Genomic DNA, 26,467 nt, shown 5'->3' on the forward strand with positions numbered 1-26,467 from the left:
CTCTCATTAAAATTATCCACCACCCCATAACTTCCCTCATAATCACTGCAAACTGACTCTGGGAGACGTGCTTAAACATGAAGCAGTCGCAGGGCATTTTCAGATGTCATCCACTAGATAGCAGCAGTATTTCACAAACCAGCTGATTAAACCAGTTCGTTCTTCACACACCAGTGGCCTGTTCGGCGTGACTAACTGGCATCGCTAATGATCAACAAACACAAAATTTACTGTGACACATGCCACACAACAGACAACACGCTGCTACCTTTATGTACAGTTTCTTTCCTCATATTTCAATTAAGATTCATAATAAAACTACCAGTCTGGTTTCTGACGTTTACTTCTTTAATAACAATTTCAGTGGGTATAAGTTCCCACGTTTTACATGTAGATGCACATCTCGCTTGATACGTATTGAAAACTGTATGCATGAATCACATTTAAAATACAAATCATATATTTTTTTTTTATTATGGTTGTTTTTATATTTATACAGTGTTGTTTTATATTTATTAGTTATATATTTTGTAGGTTATTGGGCTTATACCGGGACCAGGGAAACTCATTTTGTTCCACCTTATGTTCTACATGTGTGAAATGACAATAAAGTTCCTTGAATCCTTGAATATCATAGTCACCGACCGTCCTGCTCACCTACTCGTTCTCATCAAAACCACCACACGTCACATCACCCTCCCACAGCGAAATAAGAAAAAAAAATTAACACGCATAAATCTGTACAACATCCACGTGAACTACATCTGCACAGAAACTTATCCAAATACATCCAGACGGCCATGCATGTGCACATCCAGTATATTCACAAATGCAGCGTCTACAGAAATTAATTTCATAAGTCACACATCAGGAAGTACGGTTAAAATAAAACAGTCTGGTTACACTATGGTATCTTACATTTTCATCTGTCTCAGCACAGTAGTTCAGTGTTATAATGACCCCTATTACCGAAAGCTGACTCTGTACACTGAAACTCACACATGCTGACCTTCCTCCACGGGCTATAAATGACCTACATCAGTGAAATATTCATACACGCCTGTGCAGCACATACAGTCAGAGGCCTGAATTAACTTGCGCAGAAAGTACATTTTTTGTGTGATTGTGCAATTTCCACATATTTTACATATTCCATCTATACAAAGAATGAATGGATTGTTTTTTTCAATCACAAAAAAATAATCTGGATGGATCTGGATGTTCAGTAGGGGTACGAGCTTTGACTTTCTCTCACCAATCATTGACATTAAGAGTCCTTCAAGCAATGGATTTCTGCGACTCTGGCCGTCACCACAGGATGCCGCCACAATTACCGCCGCCACCACCCTTGACTCAAAGCAAATGTGAGCAATGGTATGTGGCTTTTCACAGTTTGCAGCTCTTGGCATGCAACAGTGAGATACATGTTTGGCTGAACAGGCAAAATGATCTTTTATTCACATTGCTGGAGCCCTAAAGGTGATGTATAACACCTTTGTAATGTCCTGTGGCTTTTTGCAGCTGCTGCATTTTGCCACATCCAAAAGAGTTTCTCAGAAATATTAATTGTGGTTATAAGCTGAAGTTCCGTCTCAGAAGCACACATAGCAAAGGTGTTAGTTCACACCACCAGACTCTGTGTACGCTGAGACACACTCTCAAAATTCTCAAAATAACGATGTGTTCTTTATGCAAAAAAACTATCTTAACCCCCATATCAGGGTTCTCCGCACAGATTATAGACTATTAGAGACTTTATTCAAGTGGATTATTTTTAACTGAAGATTGTATAGATTGTATAGAAAATGGATGGATGGATGGATTCCCACATGCAAGGCTGTTGTGAAACAATAATGCAGCACAATGAGGTCTAACTTTACTTTTCATTCAAACCAACATCTCTCCTTTTGTATTGCATGAGACAGTGTAATATGTGTCCTGAAGGTGTCCCAGCATCTTAGGGTAATAGAGTTTACAAGTTAGGTATTCACACAAGAAAAGCAGAAGACACGGACTTCCTGTTATAACCAAATCGTGAGGACTTTTTTTTTTTTTTTTTGACATTTCCCTTTAAAGAGAGCATACAGTCCTGAAAGCAGACTTTTGATCTGCAAGGCGGCTCGTCGGCTCAAAATGACTTGCAATTTCAATGGCACCGTGCTGATCAAAGTGCTCCCTCCACTGCTGTTCACGGAGTTCATTTTGGGAATCCTCGGAAACGGCTTGGCTCTCTGGGTCTTCTGCTTCCACCTGAAGCCCTGGAAGAGCAGCACGGTGCTGCTCTTCAACCTGGCCATGGCTGACTTTCTCCTCAACATGGCTTTGCCTTTCCGGGCCATCTACTACTTGTCCGGGATCATCTGGAAGTTTGGAAGCGCCATGTGCAACATTTGCCTCTTCATGTTGGCGATGAACCGCAGCGGAAGTACCTTCTTCTTGATGGCCATTGCCGCGGACAGGTACATGCGCGTGGTGCATCCCCATCATCCTATCAACTCTCTGAGCGTCCCCAAAGCCATGTGTGCAGCACTTGCGCTGTGGTTGGTCACCATCGCAATGACAGCTCACGTTTTCCATCTGAAACACATCAACACAACCTACTGCGAGAGCTTCATGGTTGACGCTGAACCCCAGCATAATCTGAGCTGGCATAAGTTTGAGTTCTTCTTCTCCTTCATTTTCCCGCTGGTCGTGATCCTCTACTGCACCGTCCAGATTTCCGTCCACCTGAGGAGGAGACAGTTGAGTCAGCATGCGAAGATTAAGAAGGCTCTGTGGTTCATCACGGTGGTGGTGGTGCTCTTCGTCGTCTGCTTCCTACCGAGCAACATCGTGCAGGTGCTGCTCTGGATCAAGAGCCACCGAGTCGCCTTCACCCTGCCCCCCTCTGAGGTGTGCCCTGCCCTGGAAGAGCTGACCAGCGCGTTTTACATCTCCATCAGCCTGACCTATCTCAACAGCGTGCTGGACCCTGTGGTTTACTACTTCTCCAGCCCTGCCTTCAAGAACTTCTGCAGGAAAGCCCTTCATTTGTCCGAAGTGCAAACTGTTGAGAGTACAGAGAAGAAAACTCGAGAAACGGGCTCCCAGTCGCTCAGTCAGCTGTGATCACACAACCAAAATCAAATATGCCTATATACATTTATATATATATAAGTGCTACAGCCAACACAGTGCTACTTTTTTTTTTTTAAACTTTCCTTAAACAGTACAGCGTATTTTTATTGCACTTTAAAAAAAATCAATTGCCTTTGCAAAGGCTGTGTTATTTTTACTTTTGCAGAACGACTGTACATTTCTGAATGTTTATTTGGTGACAATTGTAATTGTAAAGCTGTGCCATAATTTATTTAGCCTATTCAATATTTTTGCACATCTCTGACAAACTCTGTAAACTCAATAATGTACACAGTTTGTTTTCATATTTGTTACATAAATATATAAATATCATCTTGTGAAAAACATAAAGATAAAAATATGACATCTCATAGTTTTCTCACATCAAGTGAACCGCAATCATAATCACACTGTCATATTGCTGTGGTACGAAACAAAAAATAAAATAAATCAATTTAAAAAAAAAAACCCTTTTTGGTCAATTCAGTGTTTTTGCTGCTGAAACAAGTAATACGTTGGTGAGAGTTAATTACAAAATGTGGATTCTTGCTTTCTATATGCGGCCTCAGCCTTCAGCGCAGGGTGAAATATGCACGAATAAGAAAACAGCATAGCTGGTTGAGCAGCTGTTCATATTTGGCACTTGATGAAAACCACAATTAATACATCTGAGTATGCGGACGAGTAGAATGCTTTGGTTTCCCTTAAATGTAGTTCGTACCGCAACCACCTCGTTCTGTGTTTAGGTGGTGCCCCAAAATATGAGTTGTTTCTTTTAACTTGAGTGAACTTGACTGACTTAACATGTATGTACTAACATAAAGTAAATAACTAATCATATATCTCAAATGCACATGTAGGCAATACAAGCCACAGAGGACATTTTGGCAGCTTTTCAAAATGCACGTCAGGTACGTGGACTCCAATGGGATACAGTTTGCATATACATATAAACTCATTTGTTGGATTTTCCACTCAGTCCCGCTAGTGACAAAATAATCAGTTACATTTTCATACATTTGCCTGACATACAGTAAAGATAAAGGGAAGTAACATATCAGTCATACCCACAAATTATTTTGCAATAATTATACAGAAACTACACTGCTAAGTGATGCTCAGAGTGCTTTCTAACCTGACAGGACATTTTGGCCGTTAGGCAACTAGTAAAACATTATAAACCAACACTAATAAACCATAAGCCTTACAATGCAGGCATTAAAAAAAATGAAAGTCGTCTCTGGATCCGTTAAGTTCGCTTCAGAGGAGTCGCAGTGTGCTTGCTTGTATGACTGTGCAAAGGGAAGCCTTCCATTAGATAAGGAACTGGTATGTATAGCGAAAAGCACACCTTTAATGCAGTCACTAAATATAGGCTCAAAAGCTCTATTTGTACTCAGGCAGGATGTTTTTTCAGAACAATAAAATTTCCTGTGAAAATCCCCTTGTTATCACCCTTGATACCACAGAAAGGAGGTTAATATAAGTGGATACACCTCCTCAATATATAAACGAACACAACCGACCAAAGACTTATGGACTTGTGTGTGTGCCCAAACCTCCATAAAATACAATCCAATAAGCGAAAAACAATTTAGATACTTGCTTAAGTATACTTTGGTTTTTATTTTATCCCATCCATACATAAAACTTTTCCTCCTGCTGCGTCATAGTCAGCGTTTATAACAACATAACCATAAATTCAAAATGCAACCATGATTCTAAATAAGTTGCTCGCGATGTTGGGATGCCGTGTAAATAAATAAAAACAAACAAGCAAATAAACGCAATCATTTGCAGACAAAGTGAGTATTTACCAACTGATTCCATGTTATAATACTCTTTGCGCAAGTCCGTCCTTGATAATGAGTGACTGAGTCTTTTAAGGATGCCCCGTTTATACCTATCATGATACGATCGCCTTAAATATATACAACATATTGGTTGCATATCCATATACTGTGTTTTTGTTGTTTATGTCCCCCAAGATTTCCTCAACACAATCAATAATGAAAAACATTTATTCAAATATTACATGAATAGTACATGGAAGATAGATGTCAAGTGCAAATGTTGCATCTCAGCCCAAGACAGACCAAGTAAGAATACATGAACATAGCTGCAGAATTAATGTCACTTCATCCCGAAACTCCATTTTGCATGTTGAGAAAGTCCTGAAAAAACACACAAAAAAACCCAAATCAAAGTATATTTACATTACAGAAATAAAACAAACTGATAACAGTGAAAAGAAAAGGTAAACAATCTGAACTTATAAGACAAGTACAACTATTTAAATTGAGTTTAACTTGATTTATTTTATTGATCTCTGTGCCGTGCTTATCCTACACTGTGTCCCATACTAAACTGGGTACAGGATTTCAGCTTCACTTACTTTCAGGCAACTTGGTGAAGAGGAGCCATTTGTCAGCATCTTCCCTCTTTGATACTCTCTGTGTTTCACGTACTCATGAACGAGCGAGTCAGCATCATCCTGACTGTAGGACAGATTGACAGAACTGAAGAATTCAAAGTTCACATTTGAAAAATTCAAATGCATACCAACAGTTTTAGTGCAAGAACTGAACAGTTTACAGTTTGCCAATCCCAAAGAATTTTCTATTTGGCCAAAAAAGTCTTTAAAGATCACACCTGCAAACTGTGTAGAAAAATTTTCACGACCACAACTGTACTTCACTGAAGAGTTCACATGGCCCACATTCCAGACCGTGTACACAAAACCCCATGAAACTTCAGTATATGTAATGTAAACCACACAGACTCTGATGTGACAGTTGAGGGAGGTGCACAACTCACAGACTGTCCCTTTAAATGTTGGGCAAATCAAAAGCATCACTTCACATTCAGTAGATGAAAACACTTTACTTCAGAAGAGTGCTGACAATAAATATCAAATTATGTGGAGAAAAAGAGTTTTATAAACAATTCTATAAACATTCATTGTCCAATACTGTATGTATGATCACCTACATCCCCGCTGCATGTATGGTCATGGATAAAATTAGCTTTTTTTATTTCCAGTTTCATTCAGTGTTTGGCTTTTCCATTACAACCAGTTTTACAACCAGTCATGTAGACCAGCTTCCTGTCCACTGCTACTAACGAGTAGATCCATATATAATTTATCATATTACTGTTATTTAAGTTTTTCAAACAAACAAAAATAAAAAAAAGAGAGCTTACCAGTTCTGACTGATCAGGTAGTCCACCAAGTCTTTCATCTGGCTTGGCTGGCCACTTGACACAATGAGCTGTTTCAGGTGCCTGAAGTGTTTGGTCTTCAGCAGTTTCTGGTGTTGGCCATTTTTACTGATGAAAGTTAGTACAGTCTCTCTGATCTGTGGAATCGAGGAGGTAATAATGTAATGTCATCAAACAATGTAATACAACACAAGGAAATGAACAGAATGTACAAGAACAGTTGCGACACTGCTAAAATGAATTTTTGCGCAGGGGCCAGAAGTTAGATTTGTTTGTTTGTTTGTCAGACTATATAATTCAATGGTCTAGCCCTCTTTTCCTCCCTTATGAGGACTTGTATATAGCTGTATACTGTACTGTGTTTAATGTACTTTGTAAGTTGTTCATTTATTTTACTTTTATATTTTTTGCAGTTTTTGCACACTTTTTGCACTCTTTTTCTGTTCTTGTGAGCTGCCAGGACAAGTGAACTTCCCCACTGCGGGATCAATAAAGTTCATCTTATCTTGTTTTGGCATCATGTAGCAGTGTGTTTTGTCTGCTTAGCAGTGAGTTTTGACTGCTTGACTACATCAGTTTTAAATTTTCTTAAACGCTTTTGAAATGGCATCATTTCTTGTATTTCGGCCGCCACAGCGCGTTTGCCCTTGCCACTTTTGGTAAATTTTATATCGATATTAACATAGCTTCTCATTAACAACCTCACACCATCTGACCTATTTTATAATTTCCTGTTTAACACCTCTGTTGCTGCTGGAGCACCCAAATGCCTTCAGGGTTCTCTCCCTCATTCACATTCACACACACACACACACACACACACAGCACGTTTAGCTACAGGATATGTAACAGCAAAAGAAAGTTTTGTTTTCTGAAGTGTATGTGTGCTATCTGCTGATATTTTGCTGTTGGAATATTTGCAATAGCTGAAATAATGAGAAAGTTAAAGTTGCAGTAAAAGTGCAAATAGTTAAAGAAAAACAGGAAAATGCTAAAAGAAATTCAGTTCAAGTTTTAGCGTGACATGAAGTTGTAAAGGAAAAAGACAGTGTACAGCCACATCACAAGTTGACATCTAACCTGTGAGGGGATGCCAGCCAGTTCTCCGGTGTTCATGAGCTCATCTACCTGCTCAAGGACAGCGACTGGGTTACAGACAGACAGAAAGCCCTGGAAACACCAAAAAAGACAGCAATGGTCATGACAGTGTGATTTTAACAAAAAGAAAAGAAACTGACATTCCAGATGGTTCCTTCTCACATGTTGTACTGACATAGATGCACTCACCTGGATCTGCTGAGCCTTTTTACTGGCACATGGGATGAGGAGAAGAGTTCCCAGGGCAAAAGCTGGCAGATTGAACTGTGCGAAGCGATTGGCAATTCCTATCAGGTCCAAATTCAACACAAAAGGGCACCTGGAGAAGAAAGAGGAGTAGCAGGACAGTTGGAATAAACCTGAGGCGAATATGATTCAGCAATCAGGTCACCATTCACTTTTTTCCCATACATAGATCAAACATGGGTGTGTGAAACAGATTAAAGTGGCAACACAGAAACAAATTGCTCATTGTTGATTTGATGACCCTTAAATTTTCTCAAAACCGTTGGCTGCTTTAAAACCATACTTTTCCATTGTATATTTTGCCAAGCAGCATACTGAGAATTGTTCTTTGACAGCTGAGAGGACAACAGTTAAATCTATCAATACAAGGATTGAATGTCCATATTCTAGTGCTAACAACCCAATAAAGAAGTATAAAAGTGGTAAATGGTTGAAAGTGAGTAAAAGCATACTTGAGGAGGAGAACAAAGGTCCTGTAGAGTGTTGCCTGTTGATCCGGACTCAGAGGAACAGAAGCTGTCACCAAGAAAACAAGCAAGTCAGTCAGGAGCATTCAAAACATGGAATAATTTTGTGCATTTGCTACTAGCTATCACCATCATCCCAACACTTAACATACTGCCTTGCTCTCTGTGTGTTTAGCATATGCATATGTACAGTATTTCTTCAGGTGCTGCTGTACAACACAGGAGGAAGAAGACATTTAATACTATGCAAATGTATGAACAACAATACAAAAGACAAATAAGAATAGTTTTGCAACAGGTGCCTTCTTTGGTCTGCATGAGCACAAAGGGAACAGATATTCAAGTGCTGATCATGGGCCAATTTCTGGCTTTCAGGCATACAAATCGAAGAAGTTATTCTACCAAAACACTGTGCCTCAGAAGCATGAATCATCAATGCATAACTGACCTATTTAATCAGTAGATTTGACTTGTTTTTAGGCCCTTTAGGCCTCAATGACAACCAAATCAGACTAATATGGAAACACTCACAGAGGAAGGAAGATGACGATTTCCTGGGACCTGATCACACACTCTGTCGAAACCCGACAGTGACTCATTTCAATTTTTGATCGTATAAAGCAGATAATGTTTCATAGTATTCGACACACCCAAGACCCATGCCCAAGGCAGAAAAATTGTAGGGCTGTGTGTTGAATATTTAATTTGAGTATGTCATGAATGACTGAAGAGTCTCTCGTATCTTCTGCTGATGTTGATGTTGAGGGACCAAGATTATCTCTTCTTGGTTGGATCATCTTTATTGGGGCATTTCCATATGCTAATAACAAACTGACTGGCACAGGCAGTTTAAGATCAATTTAAGATCAAACACAAGTTATCATCAAGTGATTTTCCTTATTGCTTTGTACAAGAACGCATACTGTATAAGAGCTAAATAAGAGGACAAATGTATAACTGAATCGATCAGCATTAGAGGTGCACCAATTGCAGTTTTCTTGGTCGTTTCCAATTTCCAGTTTTTTTTTTACCTGCTGATACCAGTTTTTGCAGATTCTGGTTTTCTCTCTAAGAACTACAATTGACAGCATATACAAACAAATAAATCAACCTTTCCTCAATGCAAAATTTTAGTTAGTTAAACTTTACAATTTCCTTTCAAAATAACAGCGCTCTATAGCCGCAGAAAACAGGTGTAACAGATTTATAAAAAAAACACCAATGTCAGTTAGTTATCATTTTACAGTACGCTTGTAAATTCACCAGAGCTGTGGTAATTTATCAGATTTTCAGCATCAACACACATAAACGCACTCCATTAACAGAAGTAAGGTAACTATTATAAATAAGGTACCTGAGACAAAAGGTGCCAGTATCATACTCCTCCAGGTCCTGGAGAAACTAGAAATCTTTGGAGAAAATAAAGCAAATGAAAGAAAATGAACTTCACAATTAACTGAAATGTAGTATGGCCGATGCAATATCCAAATCACAGGAGCTGCGGTTTCTGATAAAGGTAAAAAGTGTCACAACATGATAAATGAAACACTGTGGTTCTACAAATCATATTTCCCAAATGTAAAATAACAAGCTCATACTATGACTGCATATCACAATATATGGCAATAACCGCTATCACCAGTCATGTGGTATTCTGGGTTACAGTATATTCTTGCAGTGACTATCAGAGGGATTTTTATTTTTGGTTCAGTATCTGCTTCAAAAAGACACCACGTAGGCTAGTGGTTTAGTTACATAACATTCAAGTGCAATGAAGCCAGACTGATTCCGGACATAAAATTTCCCCTGCACACATCTCTTCTGACTCTTATTAAATAAAATCAACTGGCTGTCCTGGCTCAGGTGCACGTTGCAACAGTGAAGACATGTATTTTATGCTGCATTACATTTTTACCTTACTTAAATATAACATGCTCTCAATTAAAAGAGGAAATAACAATATCAATTGCATTTGGCATTTTGTTAAATAAAAGCAATGAAATATAATATTACCTCCCACAGAGCAGGCACAGCCACTGCTGCCTCTAGCACCCTCTGGAGGTGGCTGATCTGAGGGGGGAAAAAACACACACACAAGTGTTATTTCAAAATGCAGAACCAAGATTATTTAACGTATATAAGGATGTTGAGCAGTCCATCCCCCTATGCATCCAAAATGTGTTCTCGTTTAGGTCTCCTCACCAAGTTGAACCCCAGTAGCTTCTGAAGCAGACTGTTCCACAGCTGAGGGTCGTACACCTGATACTCCAAGCAGAGGTCTGCCACCAGGCGTACGGCCTAAAAGGACAAAGGGGGCTTCAGCTTTCCTTTGTGTGCTGCGTGTTACATTTCTAACCAAGAAGTGACATAATGAAGTCATCTGTCAGAATATTTTTTCAGACAGAAGGTACCTGTGGCTCATGACTGTGGTTCTTCCACAGCCCTTTAACCAGGCCCTCTTTGGGACTACTGAGGAACGACTGCACCGTGTAAGGGATGTTTAATGCCTCCAGTTGAGAGACAAAGATGTAGCACTTCAAGCAATACCTGCATGGGAAAACAAACACGTGGGGAATTGCACATCTCACACCTATTGAATTAACATTGTATTAATTATTCCATGATTAAACTGATTTTCCGGCCTCTTACTGAATTTTGGTTCTGGGGATCTGCAACTGAGCCTCCAGAGTAGCTGCATCAGCAAGGCGGACGAGACAAAGCAGCGCTCGAGCTCGGTGGCAGAAGGTCAGACGAGGCCCAGAAGTGCTGAGGGGCTACGGGAAGAAGTTCGAAAAGAGACATCAGCCATTTTCTCTGGACACTTTGTCAAAATTTGTCTTGCTGCAATTTAATACTGACCCAGGTTTCGGCAGATAGGACAGGGCTTAGAAGACGGACAGCATCATCCATGGGGCAAGACTGCAGCATGTAAACCACTCTGAGAGCATCGAATAAATAGAATAAACAAATAAAATGACAGACGTTGGTGTTGCAGTTCCTTCCTGAATCATTGTGGGTGTCAAACACAGTGACTATCATCTTAAATGGACAGCAGATTTCATTTGTAAGACACGAGACTGAAAATACATAACAAACTTACTTCCATGCAATTATTTTCAACTGAAAATGCTTTGATCACTGATTGATAAATTACTTTTAAACACAGATGCCTCCTTTTTAACTGAATTTTGATTAAACAATTTATGCAAAGTGCTACAAAAAAAGTAACAGTGATGTCCCTACCTCATTAAGTCTGGGTCCTCCTCAATGTTACTGCCACATTCATAATTACCAATATCCTTTATTAAAGAAAAAATGTTAGGTCAAAATTCCACACAGTGGACTCGGCATCCCACAAATTTGATACAATACAATGTAAGGAGATTAACAGGATACAAATGGAAATTGCGATTAACTAATAAAAATGAGTGGAAGCTCAGAGTGACAAACCTTAGTAACAGCTGGGCCGGTTTTGCAGATCCATTTTTCTAACATCATGTTACGAATTTTTAGGAGATCCACGTTGTTGATAGTGGCTACTTCCTTAACCACTGCATGTATGTCTGATCAGAACAAGCGATCGAATTAAAAAAAAAAAAGTCAACATATACAAAACGCACGTTACAACAGATCAACATTTTTAGCACACACTGCAAAGCAGGATAGTGGTGTTGATAATTTTAATAAAATGTCGTAAAAAGTAGTGCAAAAACAAAATGCACAATAGGCAACACACTTAAATCCAGTAACACTAAAGATAATAAAGCTGGTCTTTCAGAGGAAAACAGCAAACTGTGTGCTCACCAGGATAGTTTTGACCTCCTGTGTCTCTGTAGTGCTGCTCCACACTGCTGTGCTCATACAGGGCCACTATGAGCCTGGCTGGCAGCCCGGTCAGTTTCAGATGCTCTGGGCTGTTCAGCTGATTAGCCATCAATGTATTCTCAGTAGCTGAGCGCTGAAACTGCAGTTTCAGCTTGGACAAAAAGGTCTCACCTCTGGCCCGTGCTGCCTCCTGCTCAGGATTAGATGGGAGTAAATTAAAGCCAACCAATCCACAGTAAAACTGGATAAAGATGTGAGACACTTTAAGATATTGTATATAATTTCTATGGGTGAAAACCACAAATACTGACTTCAAGGTTTGGATCTTTCAGCCAGGCATCCCCAAGAGCCAAACAGAACCTAAGTGACTGTGTCTTCTCATAGCCTGTAGACAGCAGAAAACAATTCAGCACCTGCAAATAAATGCACATGCAGTGGCACCACCTGAAGTCTACAGAACAGACCTGGTGGCAGTTCCTGGGTGATCTTGTGGGCTGTGGCAGCGGCCCACTCCGGGCTCTGGATGCAGTGGATGTACTTCATCATGGTCTTGGCCACCTTGAAAGTCTCCTTATTGTACCCATGACCCTGACCTTTTTTCCTCTGCTCTAAGAGTAAAGGCTTCATCTTCTTCTCAAACACATGGTTTGCTGCTGACATATACAGCTTGTCAAGGCTCACCTAGACAGGGACAAGATGAATAACAGTAAAACTTTAAGGATAAACCTAGAATTTTTGTGACTATACCGAGTTCTCTGCTACTGTGTCGATTACTGTGTTTTACCTTCATCAATTTGCTAATAAGAAGAAGTGTAGGGAAGGTCTCTTCACTGAGCTCAGGAGCTAAACACAGAAAAATATTTTAGATTATTTAGATTAAACCTGCTGCCAACAGGCAGCCAGTGCAGATATAACAAAATCAGAGTAGTTTGAGCTTGACAGCATTAAAACTGAAGTTATCCTTCAGTAATGAGACTTACAACAGTGGCTAACTTACAGATAATCTTCCAGTAATGTTTGGTTTGCATAAGCAGGTGGAAGGGCAGTCTGCTGTTGGACAGGGGGTTTGGCAGAAGGCCGTTTTCCAAAAGATACGTGTTCTCCACGTCTGAGGGAGGAGAGACTCGCTTGTAGGACTTCAGGTGCTGAAGGAGGCCCGTAGCCTGTGGATTAAAAGACATAAGAGCAATTGGTTGCTACACAATACATTCTGAAGGAATTTCATTTTAAACTGGCCAATTATTCTTTTTTTGTTACCTGACTAACAGAAAAGCTTGTCACATTCTCATCTGCAGCCTGTATGATCTTCAGCACTACTTCGATCCTCTCATAGTTGTAAGGGCTGAGCTGAATGGGAAGGGAATTTTAAAAGTTATATGATTAGCAAAATGTAATTTTTTTCCCTTGGCACAGAAACAACAAATTTTTTTTACTATGAACTTATTTCAGTGGTGTAGTTCAGACCTTTAACATGGCAGCACAGAGGCTGTCTGTGAGCTCGCTGGTACTGTGTAACATCGGGATAACCTGCAGGACTCGCTCCAGCGCATCTGCATGACACAGAGGCTGCTTCTCTTCCTGGCCTGTGAGACGGTCACCTGCACCTTCCTCGTCCTCTTGGAGCAGCAGCAACGTGGTAATGTACTGGTTGATCACACCGTCACGGTCCAGACCAAAGGTGCTGCAGGTGGAAGCAGAGGGTGACTTTTTCTTTTTTTTAGCACAGACAGGAAATGACCGTGACGGACACTTAGGCGCAGTCTGAACCCAAAATGAAACTGTATATTCCACACTGAAAGAAACTGAGATGTTTGACTCTATAGAGTGAACAGCTGACCTGCAGTACTGGAGGATAATGTCTGGGGTGATCTTTCTGTTTTTCACCAGATCAGGGATCAGGCTACTCTTCATCTCAGGCCGCTGGCGGAACACTGGCTGGATGGATATCTGGGCCAGGGCAGACATGCCAAATGTTAAACGTCGTCATCGTCATGTTAAACAATGAATCATATGAGACATGTAAAGTATAGCGTGAATATAATGTAAATATCAAGTGGTTTTCACACCTCCAGTTTGCTGAGCTTGATACCCCATTCAGCATCAGTGATGACTGAGAGAAACTTCTCTTGTTCCTCCACTTCGTCATACAAGCAGCAGAGATTGGCCCCGATTTTGGCCACAGCCTGAAATAACCAATTACATTAGATTTTCTGGTAATGAATGGATTTGTGCATAAGCACCTTTTTGTGTACTTGTTTGTTTTTTCCAAGAAATTTATTGATGCTTTTACATGGATGGTACTGTATACAGAGTTTAAGACCTCATCGTATATTTGACTACAAAATATATCTCAAAGGCTCCCATTTCAGAGTGTTAAGTCGGTCGGTTGAAAAGAGAAGGTCCAAAAGCTTAAGGGATCAGGGTCACAACAACCTAATATCAACACACCACAGAATAACTGGTTCCACCACCTTCCAGTACCAGTATTTACTCTGCCCCCCCCCATTATTAACAAAATGAAAAAGGTTTGACAAACAGTGATCATACTGCCTACCAAGATTTTGTCATAGTTTTGCCAGGTGTTGTCAATAACCTTCCACAGTATTTTGTAGACTTCTGTTTTGGAGAGGAGCGTACAGAGTCCAATAGCCAAATCACAATCAACCACTCTCCAGTTTAACACCTGCAGTCCACAGAAAATAGAGAAAGGGTTATTTAAAAATATACTAAAATGCAGTATATTTTGATACAACACTCCCCTGACTCAGCAGAGTCACCTTGTTTAAGAGTGCCACAGCAACAGCGTTCAGAGTCGAAGTAGTTGTCTTTCGAAGATCATTTAACCGCATGTGGTACTTCTTAAGCTCCTGGGTATCATACAGCTGAAAGAAGAGTTATCAGTTTGTAATGATATTTTAAGTACAAACATTGGTACTGATAACACCACCAGATATGTGGCAGCCATACCTGTACACTGAGCTTCATGTCCATAACGTTCGAGGTGACGTGCTGCAGGCAGCTGCCATACGAGTTGACCAGCACTCTGAGTGCCAGCTCCAGCTGACTGCACTCCTGTAACATCTGTAACATGTTGGACAGGGGACCCAGGAGGGGCTGCAGGTAGTTTGAACCTGCACGTGGCCCAGGCAAGACACAAGGTGAACTTTCAAAATTACCACTTCAAGAAGAAAAAGCATATTTATAAACTTAAGTGTATACCGTCTTCAAATGAGCAGTGTGACAGACAGGAGCAGTCCAGTGGGTACAGTTTTGTTTCTGCAAAATTGGGAATAAGTTAGCACAAGAGCCTGATGGAACCAGTTAGTTGTAGATTACCCTAAGGTAAAGAAATCCCAAATAGACACTGAATTGATGATAAATTTGACCACCTTACCCTGAGAAACTGGGAGCAGGCAGTTGGTAATTTCATATTGGACTGGGAGCACAGACACTGGGTCCAGAACAATGCAATCTTCGTTAAAAACATCCTGAAAACTCCACTGTGAATATGGATCTTTTTCTGCCTCCAAGGTCAAATCCTGTGACATTATACAGTTGTAATGCAAAATTTTACTGGATGGATATAATTAATTTCACATCTATATAAAGGCAAGCATGAATCTGTTTCACAGGTTTTTCCTACTCATTGCTTAATTGGAGGATTTTTTTTAAATTATCTAAACATTCAATATTAAATATGAGTTATTTTTCTGTGCTGTACGAACTACCAGTTGAAAACTAAATGTTATAAGAAATATCAACTGGTAGACTCCCAGCTACTGATTTTTACAATATGATGATATTACATATGAAATGACTGCGGTGAAATAACACATCAACCACAAATGAAACCAAAACAAAATAAAATGTCATTCTGTGAAAAAGATAAGATACTGACCTTGGCTATGAAGCCATAGTTGTCAGATAACTGACACTGATGGTAGACATCCATAGCTATCCGTGTGCACTTGCAGAGCTCCAGACAGTCCAGGAGCAGATCTGTAACAGTTATTATATCAACTTTAGGGATTCTGAGAATTAGAAATGCTTTCAAGCAACGATTGGAGAGCAGCTCAGAGAAAGATCAAACAAAGAGGAAAAAAGGGGGAACGGGGGAGAGAGAGGAGCAACAATGTGCAGTGAGGGCCACAGGCTGTAATCTCCAGTGCTGAGGATTCAGCCTCTATGCTTTGGGTGCACAATCTATCAGGTGAGCTACCAGGACACCCCATCATTGATGTTTACACATGTTCTTCACCTGAGTGGCACACAGTGATGGCCTGGCAGGCCAGATCGTGGATGACTGCTGGCAAATCTGTGTCGTGAGGAAGCACCATGGGCACATCTGCCTCCAACATCTGGCACAACATCTTGGCAGCAGTGAACAAAACCTTCCCTGTGCTGGTGTTATAGTGGTGTTCGTATAGCTCACTGAAGACAGGAAGGAAAGAAAAAGAAAACCTTACAGGACCACTTTGAATTCAAAATTTAAAATTCCAAATATTTACAAGTAGTTTCAATAAGAGCTCATGGACAACAAGCCCCACCCCTGGATTTATACACACGACACTGCATCCACAAATGCAAACCTGAGGATCTTGAGAGCCTTGTCCACTTTTCCCACTCGCAGAGCTCGCAGAGACAAGTCAGACCAGAGCTCCTGTTCTGTTCGCTGCAGCTGCCTTCCTAGACGTCGTAATCCAGCTTCTGTAGAGATGGTCTTAGTCTTGCCATCAGGATCATTAGCCACAACTGGAGTGGTCAAAGCCTTCCCCTTAGACGAATGGCGGCCACGCGTGTTTTCATAGGCCGTGATGTGATGCTCCTGGATCTGTTTTCTGATGTTTGGATCCTCATAGTTGGAGGGAGTGAAGAAAACATCAAAGTCCTCCTGTAGAAAGAAGACAGACTGCAGGTTAAAAAACTAATTCAAGAACAGATGGAATAACGCTTAAAAACATCCCTTAAGTGAAACTCACCTGTAGGTGGGCGATCGCCTTGAACATGCTGAGGTTGTTTTCACACTCCATGCTTTTGAGGGTATCATCTGCAGAGGGCATGAAAGCTGGTGTCACAGTTGGATGTTCAGGTGCACATTCGTGATATTTCTTTAGCTAAATTATATTTGCAAGCTGTGTTCAGAAAATTGGATGATTACTAAAACATCTGTTTGTGTGGTATTTTGCAGCATCATGTAGCAAGCTACACTTTTCTGAAAAGCTGAACACAACTGGGTCAGAGCTGGAAAAAAGTGGAACTGAGAAATAAGCTGCCTCACACAAGAAAACCTCAGTTCAGTGGATATTTGCTGACAGGGAACTGAAACTGCAGTTTCTGAATGGTGGACACTCTATGGCACCCTGCTATTCATGTTTTATATTTCTCTCAAGTAAGTACTCACACTTTTGAATTATATGCAGATATTTCAGGGCCTCCACCATCACTTGGGCTATGACCATCTGGTGTTTCTTGTGCTGTTCATGACAGGTCAAAAGAAAGTTAAGATGCCAGAATTAATGCACAGCATATGTTTACCATGATGTTGTTCTGCCTTTTAAGTTCAGATTGTGAGTTGGTGGTTGATTACTATTATTTATTATTTATACATGACTATGGTTTTCCTTGAGGCATGTTTGGAATGTCTTAGGCATCATAAATGTAGACAAGAATGTAGTCTAAACATACAAGCACAGGTGCCCATTGAAAGGCAGACAGGCAGGGAAACTATCTAATAATTCCAGCACCAGAGTTGCAGTGTTGAAAGGACAAACAAACTAGCCTAAAATCCATATGAGTTCAGCTGTCTTGAAAGTGTATCTAGAAAATTGAGATTGTGAAGTCCATAAAATGCAAATAACCTTTTATTTCAGACACATGACACCTTCCCTCTCCTCACCTCATCAGATATGTGGTCTTTGTCCTGCAGTTGCAGCCTTGCCCAGGATGTGAGACGCTCAATCACACACTCTGCCTCTGTAGAGGAGAGCTTCTTCAAGACTGTCATGCATTCCTCAGTCTGAAAGCAGCATAAAAGCCCTCCTATCAATGTGTCACGGATACGTCAAAATAAACAAAATTTAAATTTACTGATTTCATATCTCCACAGGCATGAGCATACCTTGCCTTGGCCAACCAGCTGGATGAGATACAAGTAATTTATCTGTGAGGTTGGGAGTTTGTACGCTTCAGCTAATGTCAGGGAGTCTTCCAAAGACATTGGCAAGTCTTGTTTCAGGATGTACCTAATCAGTGTCTGGGGAAGATATACAGTATATGAGCAGAAGGTTTATAGGAACAGAGTTCACATGTCACATAACAAACCAAAGCCAAATTACCATAATTTGAGTGCTGTTAGTGAGGTTGAAGTTGCGAATCCCGTAGCCCCTCAGAAGTTTCCTGATCTCCATCAGACGGTAGCTCTCTTTTAAAAGCTCTTGTCTGGGTAACATATAAGTTGGAAAAAATGCTATTATATAAATATAAAATATTTACTTTGTAAATAGCATTAAAATAGAATAAGGGTGAAGACACTGTAAACATACTTTGGTCCATCCATCTCCAGGTACTGCTGAACCAGTTTTTCTACCACATTACTCCAGGGCACTACAGCTTTCTGCATGATGTCCAACACTGCATCCACCATCAGCTGACAGGTAAAATACAATAATGTGGGATTTCACAAATTATTGAATTGTGAACTGTGTGTATTTGATTCCAGAAACTTACATCAGTATCAGTCATGCAACCGAGCACAGCCACAGCTTTGGCTTCCCATTCTGTGAACAGCGTTGTGGTCTGAGAACTGCAGCGCTCCAGCAGATCCTAGTGAAGATCAGATTGAGAGGTGAAACACTTATCATCAGGCATTAGAAAGATTAAATGTTTGTTTCCGTGACCTTGGCAGTGGTAGTTTTACCTTGATATACTGCAGAAGCAGTTCATCAAAAGGAATATCGTGCTCTTCAGCATACGGCTGGATACTGCTCTCCACTGTGGCTGCGATCAGCTCTGGAGCTGGCACTTTGTCCAACATGAAGAACGCAACACTCCGCACATTTCCCTTTCAAATTCACAAGGAAGATAAATGATTAAGACAAGAAGCATCCTAAACAGATGAAACAATACAAATATCTTAGAATATAATGCAATTCTAGGCAACAACACCACGACGTACTGAATAAAACTGAAACTGATTATTTGTTATCACAATTACAATTATGTGTAAACCATAACGTCTATAAAACAGGACAACCTCTCCAGTTCCTTGCTGACATCTACAGGCAAATATAAGCATAACCTCAGTCCATTTAAAGTGTAAACAAGGGCAGCGGTGGTCCTGACGTTTAGAGAAGCAAGCTTGTGAGTGGGTTCAATTATAAGGATAAATGTGAGTAAGGAAAGTGACTCGCCCTTAACCCCAAATGCTCCAACGGAATTGCACAGTTTCCTGCATAATGTGGCTGTACAGTGAGCTTCCGCGTGTCAATTTTCTTTTATGTAATTAGAATATGTAACTAATGAGACACACCTTCTCAAAAACAGAAAGTGAAAGTCTGCAGTTGTATTTGTGGTGGAGATCCAGGAGCTGACGGAGTTTGGACACCAGGGACTTGAGGTTCTCCACCTCTTCTGCACCATAATTATCATCCTTAAAAAATACAAATAAATCATGAATGACATAATGACACAGAAATCAAGATAGAATTTATGCCTACAGGTAAATCATGGTAATGAAGGTTCAAACAGTCATGCAACAACAAAAAGAGGAAATATGGCAAACTCACACATCTCATCCATGTCCATAGAGAGGGCAGCCCAAGCACTGCCAAGTCCAACCCGTTCTGGGGCCAAGCACCCTGGAGAAACACATTACATTTGTAATCATTAGTTCAACTATTGTGACAGGTACTTTTTAGTTAGCACTGCAACGAGCAGTCGATTAGTTGATCGAAAGAAAATTAGTTACCAAATATTTTGAAAATGTATTAATCATTTCTGTTATTTCTCAAGCACAAATGACAAATATTTGCAGGTTCCATCTTCTTAAATGTAATAATTTCTTTGTCATTTATGACAGTAAATGAAGATTGTTGGGGTTTTTAAAGGGCTGGACAAAAGAAACAATGTGACGACGTCACCTTGGGCTCTGGCAAAGTAATGGATAATATAAATCTTGAGGGGTTGTAGCCCTACTTTTAGCTATGTATGGTACGTATGTAAACTAATAGGAAAAATAATAAACAAATAGAGAAAATCAAAGAAATGCAAAGGCATACTGGTTTGTAGAAATTTGAAAAGGCTTTTGACAAAGGGATTACTTGCTCGAGATATGTTTTTTCTTTTACCTTTTCTGTTAACTCCAGATTCCTTGCCCTCTGCTCCAGCCATCTCGCCAGGACTTTCTATAGTCATTCAAAGACAAAACTAGTGAAAACAAAGCACCATATGATGAAGTTGACAGTATTTTAGGCCTGAGTGAATGCATCCTACCTGTCCTGTTGGAAGCACTCTTCTCACAAATGGAACGAAAACTGTCCTAAACCAAGGACAAAGGTCTTGGGATGGCATGTCCTCTGGGATGGCACTGAGCATGGCCTCAAGTTCGCTCTCATCAAACTCTGCTGCAATCTGTCCCTGTCACAAAACACAGCAGTACACAACTGTTACATCTGAATGTGTGGGTGGCCAGTTGCAGTTTTGCCTGTCTTTAACTTTGCTTTCTGTTGATTCATAGTCCTGCTGCCCCTGACTCCAGCCCTTCTCTGTCCATCTCAGTTGATAAAATCTGCTGCTCAGGCACAATCTCTGCCTCTCCACTTCGGATCCCAGCACTCCCTGTGCATCTGAAATCCTCTCTGAATCCGCTAGCACAGTTCAGTCCTGAATCAGCTACATTTCTTGGTTCTCCAGTGAATGGCTCCCTCTTATTCAGTCATCTTCTGACTTGTGAAAATAAATCTCTTGAACTGCTTCCCCGACTCTCTGTGGTTGTGTCTGCATCTGGGTTCACTAGTTCTTCATCCCTTAACAATAACATCACAACTGACCCCAACGCACAAGATATTTCTCACAGAATTTATTAGTGTTACGTGCATATGTGAGTACATTCTTGCATTTCCAACAGAAATTACTAACATAAGGCAAAAAGAAGAGGTTTCTTTACCTCATATCTGAGCCAAAGGAGTTGTGCCCCCTTCATGTCTCCTTCTCTTAGGTGGATCAGAACTTCTCCTAAATTATCAGTGCTGTTAAGAAACTCAATCCAGGCAATTCCACTAGGATGACAGAACAACAGGAAAAAAAAGAATCAAACATTAGTGTACAACATATATTGTATAAAATTTACAACCTAACACAAAGAGACCATTGAGACGTTACTTGAAATGTTCTGGGCCGTGCAGGCTGCAGAACGTTGCCAGCCTAGCCAAGGCCTCTTGGATCTGTAAGGAGGAGTATCGGGTGGCAGCGTGATTTAGCATCTTCTCTGCCGTCTCAAAGGTTGGCCATGGAGCCTTGAGGCAGTATTCCACCACATACTGCTCATCCTAAACAATGGAAATTTTTAAAATTTGTATCAGTATGGGGTTATTTTAGAACTGTAAACTGAGGTTAAACGAAATACCCAACAAAAGCACTGTTAGACTGACTGTGATCTTCATCAGGTTGGTCTTGGCCTCCTCCACAAGTTCAGACCACACATCATGTCCATAGCCGCCCACTGATGCAGAAGCCAGCTGTTCCAGCACAAAGTCGAGCTTCACCTTGTAAACAAGCTGAACAAAAAAAGGATTGTTCGTTATATACAGCCTCAGTGAAGATAACAAATTATTACCACAGCAGCAAGGCCATTCTACAGCAACATTATTAAACTCATGCAAACAGCAAATCTAATTTATTTCATTGTCCACTGATGGCAAAAAAACGTCACCTACAACCGCCACACAGTTTTTACTTTGAGAAAGACAGACACACACGCTTACCTCTAAATCCAGCTCAAATGTGATGGCAAACTTTTCAGCCTCTTCAAACATGTGTTTGTGAAGAAGTCTGCTAAGTCTGGGAATAGAGGAAAGTCAAGTTAGTCAAATGACGCCGACATCATAGTTACACTAACTGCAATTATGAAAAAAAGCACCCAGTTAAAATGAGGTACCTGTTCTCAGGCAAAGCTTCTGTGAAGCACCTGACAACAACAGAAGATACAGGCTCTCCTCGACTTGATGAAGAACACACAAACAAAAAAAAGATCACTTGATATAGACAGATAGATAGATACTTTATTAAACCTGAGGGAAATTCGATCATCCAGTAGCCCATTACAGCATATATATTTAAAAAAAATAATAATAATAATAACTACAATTTACGCCATAGTAATCATAGAAAACATATCCTACCTTTCAGGATTCTCGCAAATGCCCTCAACTAAATAAATCGTATCCTGAAATCAGAGGACAAAATAGTTAGTAGTTAATAGAAACAGCACATGCAAAATGCACATATCAATTTAATAAGGGTTGATTTCTTACCATGTTTATTCTCGTCTGGACAAGACAGGAGACTGAGGAGACATCCAGAGAGTAGCAGACAGTCATGGAGGGCAGAAATCGTATTTGCAGTGAGTTGATCTGTAAAATTTAAAACCAGCACATGGAGTTCACAGAAAAAACATGAGAAAGTCAACTATTACAGTATCTTCAGAAGGAGTTACACTGCTACCTGACTGCTGTCTTGCTTTGTCAGTGTAATCATCTTCATGCTGCCCTTGTCTTGGCTGTGATGCACAGAGATAAATTCACATTTTCAGTATTGTTTGAGGCACATCTGTATGTTTTCAGGTATGTTATAAAACATGGATACATACGTCACAATGGAGGCAGACCCGCATTCTGTGGCAAGTTCAAAGTCATGAATGGCAAGATGTGGCCAACAGTGAATCATGACAAGGAAATGTAGGTCCCAAAGACTGAGGGTATCCTGATACCAAAGAGTAACACAAAGCAATCTACATGTTAACCGCAAATACTTTTGATCGGATCTGTCAAAACATTTACAGGCCGAAACAGCTGAACTCACCTCGGTGTCAAGAATATACAAGTGATTTTCCACCACCACCATCTTCCTCACACCTTTGAAGAAAACATTTAAGATTATACGTTACAAGTCTAACACTGCGTAATCTAAAAGACATTTTAACCTCTTCTTCACATTGTGTTTCTATTTCACCCAACATACTGACTCTGTTTAATAGTACTGTGTTCATTGCTATCTATGTCCAAAACCTGAATCTGTATATTCATCACACACAAGTAGTACTGAAACATCTCAAATCAAATATCTTAATTTGATCGGTTTTGTACCCAGTAAAAACGGATTTTTTATTTCTAAATGGTTTTGCATGCATCACCACAAGCATTCTTCAGTACAATGTGATGTTTGATTGGTCCACTACTGCGACAGTTACAACCACCAATACAGTTTGTGCTGCTTTGAAGTCAAGCATGATGTATTGGCAATTTACCATGCTGAGATATCACAAGAAGTGCTCTACTGGTATTGTTAGCAAGAGAACTGGTAATGTCACTTTTGAAAGGGTACCCATCTCTAACAGTGTGTAGCTATATAATTTGCATAGCTTACCTGGAATTAAGCTGTTGTTAACAGAGTGAGCAAAGCACATCTTGGACTGCCGAGGGTCCATGAACCAGTGAGACACAACATTCTCTTTATCCCCCTGACAAATTACATCAAAAAACACATGTTGTTTTACTCCTTCATAATATTATGGTCCATGAGTAAAGAGATAATTTTACTTTGCCCTTTAAATATGCTTTGATTTACTTGAAACCAATGTATCATAATGTCAGGTTGTAAATAAACCACTGTAATTCTCACAGACACTAACCCCGATCATTAAGTGGATTTCGGGGCCCAGACTGAACATTACAGCTGTATTGCAGCCCTCATCATGGTAATCCCTGGTGGAGCAGAAGTCTATCTTGATGAGAGACTGGAGCTGAGTTAAGGAAAATTCAGATTAGACTTCCACACAATATATATATATACATATACACACACACACACACATACACATATACATGCATGTATGTATGTGCACATAATTTGTGATAGCACAAAAAGAAGATTTCCTTAACTTACCTCTTTTAAAGCTCCAATATCCATTTTTTCAATGGCTGTGACAACAAAAGAAAAAATTTGTGTTTACTTTGGTCAACAAAATGGCTCCGACAAAAAGTCTACAGTGCACGTTGTTTTATACCTGTCTCGATCTTTACCAGTGCAAGGTTTGTGATGTGGAAAAAACCATCATTTACGAGAAGGAACACATGGTACGTCCCTGTCAAAGAATAAAAAGTCAAATTGGCAACTCATCATTCAGGAACAAAAAAAACACGTAAAACAATTATAACATATTGTTCTCATATTCATATAGAAATTTTACCTGAGGATGCCTTGTCCTCCTCTATGATGAGATAGCGGTATGTTTTCTTATCGTCAGTGGAAGGTTTCTCTACTAAAGCCTACAAACCCAGAAAATAACACAAGATAATAATGTACAAAAGTGAAACACGTTATGCAACTGAACACTAATTTAAGAAAAAAAGACACAAACCCTGGTGAGAAGGATTCGCTTGTGTGGAACATAGATCAAATGAAGGTTTCCATTTCTTTCACAGACCACCAAAAACTGTCCTTCCAGGCATACATCGATGGCATCCACATCAGTTTCTGTAAGATTAATCTTGATATTATCTTACAGTAGTTATTGTGAAAAGTCAAATTGGATTGATAGGAAAGGCATGAACTTTAGCACATCAAATGTGGCACGTGACTGAGCTTTTACAGCTTGTTTGAGCTAGACAGCCATCCATAACATTAAAAAAGCAATGTCCATCAATCATCGACAATTCGTGGACCAACTGGTTTGGATGCAGTCACATAATGTAATCTGTCTCTGAGGATACACGGAGAAATGGCATCTTAAGAAAATTAAGAAATAAATGTACGATGGAGTTGTGTACCAAAGTGAAGAAGCAGCAGGATGGTCTGATAGCTCTGGTCAAAGAGGATGACCGTCTTGTCAGCAACAACGATGCTCCAGTTTGAACCGCTAGAGGAGGAGAGACAAGGATCTGCCTGCACCTGCAAGAGCCAGCATTCCCATCCAATCACCCATCAGTGTCCTGTAGCTGACGGACCCGCTGCTAATTGTTAAAGTTACACAATCCTTCTCTACGTCCCTGATGGTGTAAGCGTTTGTAATTGAATGATGTAAAAGGGGACACGAGAGCATGTTTAGAGTTCACGTATCTTACTGTAAATATTAACATTCATTACCTCATTGGCAGTGGAGATTTTGACCAATGTATCCACCTGATACAATCCGCTACCATTTTCTTCCCTTGACACACTGCCGAAACGGACAGTGTTTGTATCCTCGTTGGTCAGAAGTTCAACGTCGCTCCACATCGCCATTTCGTGAAGCTAAGCAACACAGAAGACATGGAATTTTTCTTTTTGAGCTTTAATATGAGTTGTTTACTTGAAATGCTATATGTTAGCCGGCGCAGCTAACGTTATCCAGTTACTTCGTTTTAGTGTTGTGATAACGCTAATGCTAGCTAATAATTAAGAACAACAGACAGAAACAGAATTTAGGATGAGCTGCTGATATCTATAGGCACTTACAAACTGGCAAACGACAATCCATTTACAGTTCACGATAACTCACTCACCAGTCTACTGAAATAATGTGACAGCTACAACACACCGAATCGACATTATTCAACGGCATTAGCTTTAGAATTTGGCGGGGTGCTGTAAGTTAACAGCGGAGCGTTTTGGATGGTTGTGCCTGGGTTTTGCCTCCCAGATGCAACTTACTTTCAGGTTACGTACAAATCATGCTTTCTTCGTTAAAATTGGCAAACATAAACCACAAACACAGACTGCACTTTAATGTTATCCATTTGTTATCAACATCTAACCATTAATTTGTCGAAACTTGTTTGGTATGTGTACAGATTGAGAGTAATTGCTGCCTGACAGACTAAATGGAGGGCATAACAGTCACTTTATATCAGAGGGGCGGGGCAATACAAGGATGTACGGAGAGCCTGTTTTTGCGTTGCCAGGTTGGATACATTTCAGGTTATTATGTTGTCTGCTCTATGACATTTGCGACGCTTTTCGTTTCCATTTAATCAGTAATTGTGTATTTACAGAGTTTGGATCAGCTGGAGTAACTAACAAGACATTTTTACTTAGGTTAATAGGAAAAAGCACCAACACCATTGTTCTTAATCCATTTTATCAAACTTTGTGCTAAAATTGATTATCACGCATTAGTCGTTGTTATTGCGTAATTACATAACCATTGACTTGTGTTCGTTAAAGCTGGATTACCCTTTTCTTTTGGACCTGCTTGCCGTGATCCTGATCGTTGTTTGATATGTTGGATTCGGTACCCT

At 40.1% G+C, this 26,467-nt stretch overlaps 2 protein-coding genes across 5 annotated transcripts; one reads left to right on the forward strand and one right to left on the reverse strand.

The window, feature by feature from the left end:
- The first annotated feature begins 2,050 nt into the window (after positions 1-2,050).
- Positions 2,051-3,576, forward strand: LOC124058349 (hydroxycarboxylic acid receptor 2-like). Its single transcript, XM_046387511.1, has one exon. The coding sequence runs from the start codon at positions 2,134-2,136 to the stop codon at positions 3,106-3,108; it is 975 nt and encodes a 324-aa protein (XP_046243467.1). The 5' UTR covers positions 2,051-2,133; the 3' UTR covers positions 3,109-3,576.
- A 1,544-nt stretch (positions 3,577-5,120) lies between these two features.
- On the reverse strand, positions 5,121-26,421 carry kntc1 (kinetochore associated 1). Of its 4 annotated transcripts, none has more exons than XM_046387505.1 (62): positions 26,403-26,421; positions 25,335-25,481; positions 25,019-25,139; positions 24,610-24,725; positions 24,439-24,517; positions 24,256-24,333; positions 24,135-24,169; positions 23,881-23,991; positions 23,616-23,709; positions 23,052-23,104; positions 22,840-22,952; positions 22,695-22,749; positions 22,505-22,603; positions 22,373-22,416; positions 22,129-22,191; positions 21,956-22,031; positions 21,623-21,748; positions 21,354-21,520; positions 21,139-21,250; positions 20,466-20,609; positions 20,321-20,377; positions 19,760-19,831; positions 19,504-19,623; positions 18,892-19,035; positions 18,702-18,797; positions 18,518-18,621; positions 18,311-18,413; positions 18,094-18,228; positions 17,872-17,991; positions 17,377-17,449; positions 16,955-17,022; positions 16,565-16,866; positions 16,234-16,406; positions 15,874-15,974; positions 15,370-15,514; positions 15,195-15,251; positions 14,943-15,106; positions 14,753-14,857; positions 14,530-14,658; positions 14,042-14,158; positions 13,813-13,922; positions 13,440-13,656; positions 13,233-13,322; positions 12,973-13,138; positions 12,760-12,818; positions 12,440-12,656; positions 12,287-12,360; positions 11,955-12,165; positions 11,601-11,713; positions 11,394-11,449; positions 11,010-11,088; positions 10,800-10,924; positions 10,562-10,697; positions 10,353-10,448; positions 10,164-10,220; positions 9,505-9,559; positions 8,136-8,199; positions 7,627-7,756; positions 7,420-7,509; positions 6,322-6,476; positions 5,513-5,615; positions 5,121-5,291 (listed from the first exon to the last, which is right to left on the reverse strand). In XM_046387505.1, the coding sequence occupies exons 2-62, from the start codon at positions 25,470-25,472 to the stop codon at positions 5,256-5,258; spliced, it is 6,648 nt and encodes a 2,215-aa protein (XP_046243461.1). In that variant the 5' UTR covers positions 25,473-25,481; positions 26,403-26,421; the 3' UTR covers positions 5,121-5,255. The 4 variants fall into 4 exon arrangements, with proteins under 4 accessions (XP_046243461.1, XP_046243458.1, XP_046243459.1 ...); XM_046387502.1 differs by lacking the exon at positions 26,403-26,421 and adding an exon at positions 25,881-26,044; XM_046387503.1 differs by lacking the exon at positions 26,403-26,421 and adding an exon at positions 25,733-25,869.
- Positions 26,422-26,467: the final 46 nt, after the last annotated feature.

Source organism: Scatophagus argus, chromosome 4, assembly GCF_020382885.2.
Source record: "Scatophagus argus isolate fScaArg1 chromosome 4, fScaArg1.pri, whole genome shotgun sequence".
In the NCBI taxonomy this organism is placed as follows: Eukaryota; Metazoa; Chordata; class Actinopteri; family Scatophagidae; genus Scatophagus; species Scatophagus argus.